This window comes from Natrix helvetica (assembly GCF_964273705.1).
Source record: "Natrix helvetica genome assembly, chromosome: 12".
NCBI classification, from domain to species: Eukaryota; Metazoa; Chordata; class Lepidosauria; order Squamata; family Natricidae; genus Natrix; species Natrix helvetica.
This window is the reverse complement of record NC_138556.1, coordinates 13,558,737-13,570,397: the sequence shown is the minus strand read 5'-3', so window position 1 is coordinate 13,570,397 and position 11,661 is coordinate 13,558,737. Positions and strand designations below refer to the sequence as shown.

Below are 11,661 nucleotides of genomic sequence, written 5' to 3'. Positions count from 1 at the left end.
CTTGGTAGGGGGTCCTATCCAGATGAATTAAAGGATGCCTCTCTTGTTATAATGCAGCTTTCTGAAAACTGCATTAAGCAAAAAAGCACAATTCCCACAAAGATACAATAAAAAAGTAATAGTTGTGTTTTAATCAAGGCCAGATTTTAGATCTTTACAATCAGGATTGATACAAAATCATCTTTTAAGTCAGCATACACATACGTTAAAACACGGTTACTGAAGAAATATCTTCTCAGGAGTGTCCTACCCATTTGTTTATTGCTGTCAGAAGGGGGGAAAAAAGAGTACGGTGAATGGGCATTGCACATTTTTGTAAATACAGCAAAACCATCATCCTAGTCTCATAGATCCAGAAGTTCCATTGAAGTCAATAGCACTGTGTTCCAGTAAAGTTTAGGAATTCATGGTAAAGAGAACATTATTAGAAGTGTAACTTCAAATGGTCCCTAAATGACGGTTTGGTAAACGAGGACTACCTTCATCATAACTTTTTCATAATGTCTTTTTAAGGAGTACGTACAAACCAGAAAATATATTTTCAAAATCTGAACAAGCCACTGTACTTTTGAAGTTCTGTGGAACCATTTCAAATTAGCGTGGTAAAACAAAAACCCAAAGTATTTTAAGTGCCGTGGGTTTCAAATGAAACAAAAGCAGAGGGATCCAAAAGTGATTTTATGGAATGAGCAAGGAGACTGCTGTCACCTTCTGTACAATTCTCCTCCCCAGCAGTTTGCAAACATAATATATCCTATAAGCTAAGGTTTCCCAACCCACCACCAATGTCCCAGTATTGCCCATTCCACCAGCTCCCCAGTGCCATCCCTTCTGCGTCTCTTCTAGGATGCAACTACTGAAAATACCAGTTCTCTTATTGTATACTTAACGGTTTCATGAGTAGGCAGCAAGTGCAACCTATTCTGTTCCCCAATCCTATTACTTTCCCTTCCCTCCCCAGTCACTAATGGCCTTGATCTTTTCCAAATTCTGTATCAAACTACTGTTTTGGAACAACCACTTTTTGATCTATGTCCAAAACGATTTCTTCTTTATCAGCAAGCCTTTGAATAGTACAGCAAGGGTTAAATTTTTACATTTGTAATCAATGCTCAAAAAAAAAAAAAGTTGCTAGGATTTTGTGGTATGTAATAATATGCTTATGATTTTCTCCCAAGCTTTTAAGTAAAATACATACCTGCATATGAATCAGTTCTTCTAAATTGTTCTGGATGTGATGGTAAACAGTGTCAAAAAGTTTCTCCCTTGATTTTGTCCCATCCAAATGAACTGGAATATAAGCAGCACCATTTGAAAATAAGAACAATTTTGCTGAGCTCGGTATTATTTTTCATTAGGTGAAATAAAGGTACATATTGCAGCTTGTTATTTACAAGTTTAGTAAATGACAGCTTGTTCATTTAAAATCATGGCTATTAATAAAGCTACTAACTTTCACTAAATAAAACAGTAGAATTGCAAAGTAAACCATAAACAAAAATATGAACTGTTACGGTTTAAATGAAAAAAAAAATTTTTTGTAGCGGCAACTTGTTACATTTGCAAACAACTCTGGGAATGTTATTGAAAGACCTACGTTTTGAAACACAATTGTCCAACTTAGTGATACAAGAAAATCAAATTCAAAAGGGGCTTCCAAAATCCAGTTGAACTTACCAACATCGATATTAAGGTTTTCCATCACCTTCTTATGTTTGATGTACATGGGCCAGACATGGCCATCAAATAATCCAGGTGGATCTGGGACGGTGTAATTTCTTGAACTAGAGAAAAAATCCATTTGAATTTGGGTTGTTTATGTAGATCTTTTAAAGCCATCCAGTCCCTCCAGATATCCACCTCTAAACACAGCTTTTCATGTCATGGACTTACCTTCTCCTCCTCTTACATTCTTCATAAGGAATAGAAAGAAAATACCGGACATCAAAAATATCGATCAGGGGTCTGAAAAGTAGGAAAATCTCTCTCAAGTTTTGTTACATAACAAAACACAAGGCTAGGCAAAGTCCCATCTTGTACATTATCATATTTTTAACCATATCTGTAAGCTTCTGGGAAAATACCCACCAGAAAATAAAGCCTTCCCCATAGGGGAGACATATTGACTCTGGTATAGCTCAAACTGTTTACATATCCATTCTCTTACAAATCACTAAATGCTTTTTAGAAAACCATATTAAGTCAGTGTCCAGTATCGATCACAACTGCACTTACATACCAAGTCAAACCATTAGTTGTTTTTGCATGCTGGCTAGGGAATTCTGGGAATTGAAGTCCACACATCCTAAAGTCGCCAAGTTTGAGAAACAGTACCCTATCTTCTCTCTAAATAATTGTGGATATTTTAGGTTGCACCTATATTATTTCAGACATATCTCATTTGCTTGTGGTTTTTTTTTGGCTTCTTCATTCAGTACAAATAAGCTTCTAGGGATTTCTTACTTATCTAAGCCTCTTCTTCCTAGTTTATGCCCTGTAATACGGCAGTTATCAGCTATGGGTAAATGAAACCAAACCAAACATTCCCTCAAGAAAGTGCTCCTCCTTCATGCTTTTTTTCTATATATAATCTGAGAGCACTGGAACAAGTAAAATTTATCTAATCGCCACCTGCTCTCATGTATATTGTACAATCAAAACGGTTCACACCACGCCTGTTGCATTATCTGTCAAATACTTGCTAAGAATAAACCAAGTGTTAGCAGGTACTTGATTAGATACAGAAAGCTGGGACAGCCCTCAAGATATTTGAAACTTTTTATTTGCCAGCAAAAATATGACAGAAATACCAGGACCTATAGAACATTCTACTATTGGACTTCAGTTACCTATAAGTGTAAAGTAAAAATCCTTCCACAATCAGAATATGAATGGTGTCGTCATTTTCCTCTATGGTGCTGGTATCAAGTGTATTAATGCCATGGGATCGTTCAAACTTGATTGGATTTTTCCTCCAGGCTCTGATGGTATTCATCATTGCATCCATATCCAAAGCACTAATAACTTAAGGCAAAAGAACAGAAATGTTAGCTCCAAAGGGAGAGACCAACAATTATGAAATATCCTGATCTCAGCTGGTGATCAAACTTGCATTCTTATTTTTTCTTCTATTCACGGACTAGTTCTGTGACAGAACTAAAGGGTTTTTTAAATAGTTACTACATTGATATAAATAGAACTTACCATCGTACTGTTTAAATCCATCTTCAACCGGTATCTCATCTTGGGGCTGAAACAGAAAAGAAAACTGTCTGCAGAGCTAGTCACAGATTTCCTGAGGCTACTTTTAAGAGGAGCAAGATGAATAAAACCATTTTTAAACTGACTCCCTGGTAATTCAACACTCATATTAAAAGATGATAGCTGGACTTTCAATAACTTATATAAAACAGGGTCACAAGGCAATAAGTGACAACCCTTTATCTCATCACTAACAAATACACACCTATCCTACTTTCAAAACAGTACAGTCATGCCAACCGTATATTAGGATCTTATCCTGTAACTACAGAAAACCTTTATGTCCCAACCCTCCAGAAGTAAACTGATATATGACAAAAACACATTAAAGGGAAGACCATTACTTAAGACTTAACAGAACACTAGAACTCCATGTAATTCATAAAGTGGAAAAACAAAAGATGTAAAATGTGAGACAGAGTTCCATTAATCGTGATTCTGCAAACATGTGGAATTCAGAGTATTGATACAATGAAAAAGGATTGGAGAAAAGTATGAAAAGATTGAGACAATCTGCAAAGATGGACAAAAACCTCGTCTGAAGATGTTCAGCCGGAGGCAAATTATACTTCACTATGCATCTAAAAAACATCCTAACATCCAAGGAGGGTTTAGTACAAAGTAAGCAAAAAGGGGGATTTCTTAATGTGCCATCTGGTCATTTTCTCTGTTGTCTAAGCTAAGTGTATGCATTTGAAAGGAGTTATGAGCAAGCAATCTGAATCCTTAGTCTTTTGCTGTTAAAAATGGATTTATTGCCTCTATATCAGTTTATTCAGTAGATACTGTAAAAGGGGCAGGAACAATTCTGCCTTAAATTATCCTGAGGAGTTATCCAAGCTCAGCTCTGTCTGTTGCAAATGTCATAGCAGTTCCCCATCAATTACATCGGCAGAATGTTAGACTTTAATTGTACTGAGACCGTCACAAAGAATAAAAGTTCACATGCTAACAATCAGCACATTCCCAAAGATATCCTTTATCCACACATTCCAATCACGAAGAGGAAATGCTATCATGGCCTTTGGGGTGCCTGACAAAAATCAAAGGGGAGGAAAAGCAAACAAACTAATTTTCCCAACCCACCTTAAAGAAGTCATCTTGATGTACCACACTGCAGTTGGGCAGCGATTGCGTGAGCTTGTTGGTCAAGGTGGTCTTGCCCCCATTCGTGATCCTGTAACAGGAATTTCAGTCATGATGGATGTTATCAGCAAACGCAGGGAATCAAAACATTTGTAGATTACAAACTCTATTTAGGATGGAGAAATTTGAAGATGGGTGGAAATGAGAGGGATTGGCCCCATCAAAACGGTTTCCAGGATTGAAGGTACATCAGATTCAAATCTCCCCACTCAGCCCTGGGCTCTCTCATACCATCTCTCTAATCCTTTTCCTTGGGGAGGAAGATCAAACGAAGCCAAAGAATAACTGGTTGTGCACCCTCCTTTTTTCCAAATGTCTAGAATGGCATCAGGCAGAGGTCCCCAAACTTGGCAACTTTTAAGACTTGTGGACTTCAACTCCCAGAAGTTGGAAGTCCACAAGTCTTAAAAGTTGCCAAGTTTGAAGGCCTCTGGCATAGGGGCTGCTGCTTGAGTAGGGGGTTGGTCTAGAAGACCTCTAAGGTCCCTTCGAACTCGGCTATTCTGTGAAACCTGCCAACCCACCACCTCTCAAAAACGAAACGCGAGGTGGCTGCACCATCTGCTTATCGATTGCATTAGATCATCCACGGGAAAAAAGGGAAGGAAACGCAGAAAAAACCCTCCCATTGAAAATGAATGCATTTTTAAGCGCCAGTTGAGAGTTAATACATTTTTTTTCTTAAAAAGGGAAAGTAAGAAAGGAAAGTAAGAAAGGAAGGAAAGTATGGAAGGAAAGGAAAGGGAGAGAGAATGAGAGAAAGAAAAAGAAAGAGAAGGAAGGAAGGAAAGAAAGAAAGAAAGAGCAAGTAGTAGTGCAGATTAGAGGCGGGGGAGAGGACAACCAAAGGCACCCAGGAATATCGCGGCGCCTGTCAGGAAAAAAGGAGCAGCAGCTGCGGCGCCGGCACCAACAGCTGCAAAGCGCAGAAGGGGAGCCACGCACGTGGACGTCCTCCCCAATGCGCAGGCGCGAGAGCACCCCGAGCCCAACCCCCCCTTCCCCCCTCGTCCTTCTCCTCACCCGCCGATGCCGAGGATGACTTTCATGGTGCCGCGAGCGCGCTGGCCTCACAGAGGGTCCCGCGGGAGAGCCCGGCGATGGAAGAGGAGGAGAAGAAGAAGAACCGGGAGTGGGGGGAAAAAAGAAAGAGCCACGAGCGTCAACTGCCGAGGTGAGCCATAGCGGCGAGGACAACGGCGACGAGGGAGGGAAGCCGACCGCGCTCCCGCCAAGCCCTCAGACGAAAGAAGGGGCTGCAGTCGCCGCGCGGGTCCTTTCCCCCGCCCACTGCCCGCCTTCTGGCGCGCTTGAGCGCCCGCTCATTGGTGGTGGGCGCCGTCAATCGACGGGCCTCAAAGCGCCGGCTTTTTCCCCTCCCCGCGCCTCTTCCCCCTCCCCTCAAGTGTTGGCATCCAATGACTGGAAACGGGGGGGGTAGTCTCGCTCCGATTGGTCGGTTTGGCTGTTGGCCCCACCTGCCTCCCTCTCTCTCGTACCCGCGTGTGGATTTGTTCTGTGTCTTCTTTAGAACTCTATAGTACTTATTGAACTATTTTATTTGTAAACTATAAATGTGCTTGAATAAACATGAACCAAAATATACCTGCAGTAAGTTGGATATTAATGTATTTATCGGTCTACTAGGTTTTCACGGATCAGGGTCAGTTTACAGCACAACAGTCTTTGGTATTCTTGCTGCTGCAAATTAACAAAGAGACTTGGAAATTAAAGTAGCTCAATCCAAATTACGTTGTGATTTATGTTAGATCAGGGCTGTCCAAACTTCAACTGGGAGTTGAAGTCCACAAGTCTTAAAGTTCCCAAGTTTGGACACCCCTGTGTTAGATGAATTTACCGATTCCTCCTTCATAGAAAAGACACTTTTAAATGAATATTCTGACCAAGGTTACGATGGTTATGATACTGGTACCAAAGAGGCAGCTGCAAATAACCTGAAAGAAACAAAACAAGAAAAAAAATAGATGTAATAAAACAGGGTAGCCGGCTGCAATGTATATCGGGCCTGCATAGATGATTACAAATTCAGTGATTGGAACACGTGGATTTGCTGAGTTCTGACTTGCAGCTAGCTATTAAAAGCAAAATGAAACTCAATCAGTCTTTTAAGAGTGGAAAATATTTCTGTGTTTATGTATTTTCAAAACGGATGATATTAGGTAGGCTGTAGGAAGGATTCACCAGAAACAGTGATGTCCAAATGCAAGGGTAGGAATAACCAGCTGTGAAAATGGCTCCACCCAGAGAGCAATTGTGTTAAAGGGTGTAAGCGTGGTAATTGGATAATTTGGGGGCTTGTATAAGAGCAGGGATTGCTTGGTAGCCTTCGTTTTAAGAAAGTTAATGTGGAGAGAAGGGGTACACTTTTAAGTGGTGTGAGTTCTTAATCTCCCATTGTGTGTGTTGCAATATATGTTATTTGTATTATGTAACAGGTTCTAATAGGCTCGGTATATAAAATGTGGATGTGTCTTTCTTTGGAATTAATAGTACAAAAACAGGTTTTGAAAGAAAAGTTACAACTTTGTTTTTTATGTTATGCTTAACTGTTACAACTCTGGCGTAGTAGAACTTGGTTGAAAAGACTTGCAGTATTGTTTTGAAATAATGTTACTAGAATCAGATTTGGACTTTATCCAAGATAGACTTTAATAGCTACATATTTCTGTCAGCATAAAATAACTTATATCTTTTTTGAATAACAGTGCAAAGAATAATTATTTTAACAATAGAATATTCTAAGTTACTATGAAACATGACTATAGAATTCTGAGGTATAGTTTGCTTTATGTTTGCATGAATAAATTATGATATGCTAGTTCATCTGCTTAACCATAGTTCATGGCTTATCTACAAAGGTTGACTTTGTTAGTAGTCTAAGCCACTAATTATATTAATACGGTTGCACAAACTAGTATGGTCACTAGCTTTGGTATGAATCCATAGAAATGACCTACTGATTTTGCTAAATTCAGTAGATGGTGATTAGACTATAGTCATGAAATTTAAAAAATATTCAGGTTTTGCTTTGTGTCTTCAGAAAACAAGTTTTATCCTACCTTCATATACCTGCATATAGTTGATACTATTTATAGTTACTTTTTTATAGTTACTTTTTTTTACCTGTGGCATGTAAAATGAACATTGTCTTAAATACTGTAGCTGTTGCAGCTGCATTTTTCTTTCATTTGTTCAGGCACACAGAGGTAGGAAAGAATGAATGAATGAAAGGGCATAGTTAACATTTCTGGCAAAATTAAGTATGATAGGGGGTTTGTTTTGTATAAGTCAGTGGGATAAGAAGTAACAAGATTCAACCATTCTAAGGTGTATTAAAATAACTTATTGCAAAAAAAATATCAATAGCATGCTCCCTAACTATGGCAATTGCTTTAATTTTTAATTCTAGAAACTATTACTGTGTGCTATAATGACAGAGTTCCTGGTTTGTTTTAACTGTTGCATTGGAGACCAGCCTCAAACAGTGAGTTTCACTTAGAAATGTATATGCTGTATTTCAGAGAGCAATCCAAGGCCGCATACTCAAATCATCATATAGGATACAGATTTCAATAAAAATGCAATTTAAAATTTAAATATCTTAAAACACAACTAGAAGACTGGCTAGTTAAGCTGCAGCCATTGTATATTGGTATTAATTTCAAGACCTATTTTATGGCAGACTTTACAACACAGAACTTGGCTATAGAGGGGGAGGAGAATATCGAATAAGAAAAATAAAATTCTACTATAAAAATCAGAGACCAGGTATATTTTCCCTCTCTAGTCAGACATCACTGGCTTTTGTGGTCATTGTTACGAGGAACCTAAAGTTTTCCTGTGTTATGAGGGAAAAAAACTATAAGCTTAACTGTGGAAAGGTCAGGGCAACGTATTAAATATGTTATCCAGCTAGTCATACTTTTTAATTTTATTTACCATTAAATTTATATTGCCACCTATTCGCCCATGGTGACTTAAGTCATGAAGTTACTATGGGCGACTAATTGTAACAGAATAATTATGTCTTAAACTATAAAATATCTAGCAAAGATTGACTTTATGTCTCTCTGTTCTCTAAAGAAGAGACTGGACCGAAAAATGATAGGAGAACCAATGAACTTTGTTCACATCACTCATTTTGGAACAAAAGAGATGAACAGCAACCCCCCACCAGTAAGTACATCGGGGAGGGAAGCAACAAAGTGTTACATTTGGTTTCTTTATCAATGTTTAGGGATAACTATCAAGATATAGTAAACCTATGAAATGTACGTTACTTTATTACAGCTTCAGCCTTTTACTTATATCCAAAAGATGGAAACATTAAAAGACCACTGAATATATGAGAATAAGTGATATTAGAGGGAAGGGAACAGAAAGGAAGACAATTTTTCTTACACTAACCTCTCTAAATATTTGTCTGATGCATCCATGTTTTGTAAAATCTCATTTGGCACATTTTTTTTACGGAGTTACCCTTTGAATACATTCCTGCTAATAATTTTTCTAATTATAATTTTCTAATAAATATGCATTAAAGGAAATGCATGGTTGTCCTAAACCATTATTCATGACTAAAATAGGTAATGAAACTTACATCTGAGACTTTAGACTTGGAGAAAATTAAGGAAAACTTAATGTTAGACCCAGGTTAGACTAATGACCAAAAAACATGGTGAAATTATTTTAAGGTGCAAAATAAACCATATAATGTTAGTAGCAGTAATCAGCCTTTCATAATCTTATGCTTTTCCCAGGTTGGGCATATTCAGGAACGGATGAATTCCAAAGGAGGCTACAGCAGCAATTCTCTGAATACACAGATTTAGAAGACGTTCAAATTAAGGGTCCAAGTAATTAATCTCTTCAGATAGAAAGCTTCATATTTAAGTTTATTCATTACTGTTTGTACACTGGTTGTAAATGGTTAAAATAACACCATTTTAGTCTGTGACAGTCTGTACAAACTGGGGATCTGATTACAAAACTATAAAGCTGTGTTAATGTTAATGGGCAGTGCCATGTTTGAAATATGTGCTAAATATAGTATTTAAAGTACTACATGTACTGTAACTGCAGATTTAATTCATGGCTCTTTCCCAATTTCAAATCTTGGGGGTTTTAAATTCCGTGAAGATGATGAAGAAGCAAAATTAATATTCTGTTCAGTTCTGACTTCTATAAAATTAACATCTAAAGAGAATTCTACCTATCTTCTACCTATTTTAGTCTGATTTTAGGCAAGAATTATTTAATCTGGTGTAATTCTTCTGGAAAAAAAATACCGAAGAAGACATTTCAATACTTTAAAGCTTATTTTTTTACTTTTAAGATTGCATATCTTTTTGCTAAGAATAAAAGGTTTGCTCTGTTTGGTTAATATATTTTTTGGGCTATGAATGGGAGCCCATATCATGCCTTAAGCTCTACTTTGCTATGACAAAAACTGAATATCTGAAACAGGTTTTGCATCACAGCCATACTAGATGCCCTGAAAAGCTTTGTGAATGTGTTGTCAGATAAAAGGATTAGGCGAAGAAGAAGAATGTAAAAATTGACAATATTATTGGTGGGCTTTTGAAGTAGGACTGTGAAGTAGATTCTTGCTACTAGTGGGAACTCCAGAATATGTAAGGTGTGATGAAAATTTTTTAACAGTGGTTGCTTCTGTTATAAAATTCAAGACTTGTTTTATATACAGTGCTGCTCAGCTATATTTTCTCTTCTACTGTTGGAAGATGGATGCGCTCTCTGAATTTACTGAGTTCTGACCCAAATGAATCCAGAAACATTTGTCTGAATTAAATTCAATCAATTTCTTGTACTATCAATTCTTGCCTGAAACTGTATTCTGGTATCTGTGGACTATAATTTAAATTGTAGTGGTCAAATTTTAGTTCATGAGACAAAAGGTACTTGTAGAAGAGAACTGAAGCATTCTACTGATGTGCCCAAATGTGTTATATATGCTATCAACTTCATTTCAGCTTCATGAAGTGAAAGCAGAAGGCTGAAGTCCTAGATTGAATGGATCTTCTATTATTGGAAAATAAATTTGCTTTAAATAGATGGTGGTCATTGATTTTACTGCAGAGTGCTTCAGGTTTTGAAATACCGGTAGGCATTTTTAACAAGTGGGCCTGTGTACAATTGTAAGTAACTCGCTCTTACTAAAACGTTTGTGTGAATATTATTCAGAATAGCATTTCTTCCGCAGAAGGCGCCTGTCCTCTTATAAAAACAGATCAAGTATTTGACAATCCTTGTGTTCATCCTTGTCCTTGACTATTACCTCAAACTATAGGTACTGTATCAGTGAATGTAATACAAATGGAATTAAATAATATAGATCAGGTACTAGAGATGGATTAAATATTTTTGAAAGCTGTTTGGCCTTGAATTTTGAAAGGCTGCTTTAAAGTCAGCCACAGCGCAAGTGCTGTTCCTTTGTTATTTACCAAATGTCTCAATATTGTTTCCTATAAAGGATTCAATGTTATTGACTGAATTGCAAAACAAAGCTGAAACTGGCAGTGCGCTCTCTTTAGGGGAGAGAATAGGACAAAAGGACAGCTTTAGGTTTTATTAGAATATGCCAAAACCACTGGTAACTTTCTTAGAAACTTTGCCCAAAGAAGAAAGAAATTAAGCTGTTTAAATAGTTCAAAAGCTACTCCATAGTGGCTTAATCATTTGACCTGCACTTTGTTAATGCTCTCCAGCTATCACAAGTCCCATTGATTCCACTTGTGTCTGAATGTTACCTAACACATCTGAATGGCTGCCTTAAATGTCATACTTTAGTCTACATTTCAGGAACAAGGCTGGTCATGTGCTCACTTCCTACAGCTGACAATTTCTCTCCTACCAAAAATAAATCGGCTGGAGGATCCTCCCTGTAGCAGGGAGCGGGGCTTGTTGGGCAACGAGTCAGGTCTTGCACAAAAGGAGAGCTGTTGTAATTGCCTGTTAAGAGAGGGCAGTGTATTTAACAGCCTCCCAGTGTGTCAACAAGCCAGAATAGCAGGCAGCCAAGCCAGCCCTTCATAGTTCAAAAGGCAGAGATTTTAATTGCTGCCACGGGCTGCCTTTGCCATGGCTGGCAGGGTTGGGGAAAAGGCCAATGAAATCATCTCTGTAGGGGAAATTAATATCATAGACTTGTGATGGCGAACCTATGGCACATGTGGATGGATGGATTGGGGGGCTTCCTGTCCTGCAAGAGATTGG

At 37.9% G+C, this 11,661-nt stretch overlaps 1 protein-coding gene and 1 long non-coding RNA gene across 2 annotated transcripts; one reads left to right on the top strand and one right to left on the bottom strand.

Annotated features, from left to right (window-relative positions):
* Window positions 1-103: 103 nt before the first annotated feature.
* LOC309398077 (nicotinamide riboside kinase 2-like) lies at window positions 104-5,680 on the bottom strand. Its single transcript, XM_081964593.1, has 8 exons — window positions 5,431-5,680; window positions 4,348-4,438; window positions 3,205-3,250; window positions 2,850-3,024; window positions 1,894-1,965; window positions 1,678-1,784; window positions 1,199-1,290; window positions 104-264 (listed from the first exon to the last, which is right to left on the bottom strand). Exons 1-8 carry the CDS (start codon window positions 5,454-5,456, stop codon window positions 259-261), a joined length of 615 nt encoding a protein of 204 aa, XP_081820719.1. The 5' UTR covers window positions 5,457-5,680; the 3' UTR covers window positions 104-258.
* Window positions 5,681-7,825: 2,145 nt separating this feature from the next.
* Window positions 7,826-9,237, top strand: LOC309397959. The gene is made up of 3 exons (XR_014176339.1): window positions 7,826-7,912; window positions 8,515-8,604; window positions 9,189-9,237. It is a non-coding gene; the product is annotated as an uncharacterized lncRNA (long non-coding RNA).
* The last annotated feature ends 2,424 nt before the right edge of the window (window positions 9,238-11,661 follow it).

Excerpts from the sequence above, each read along its gene's own strand:
- LOC309398077 (XM_081964593.1), bottom strand. The coding sequence starts at position 5,456 with ATGAAAGTCATCCTCGGCATCGGCGG. Across the intron at positions 4,439-5,430 it reads GTCATCCTCGGCATCGGCGG|GATCACGAATGGGGGCAAGA; the intron begins GTGAGGAGAAGG and ends TTCCTGTTACAG. Across the intron at positions 1,291-1,677 it reads AAACCTTAATATCGATGTTG|TTCATTTGGATGGGACAAAA; the intron begins GTAAGTTCAACT and ends CTTATATTCCAG.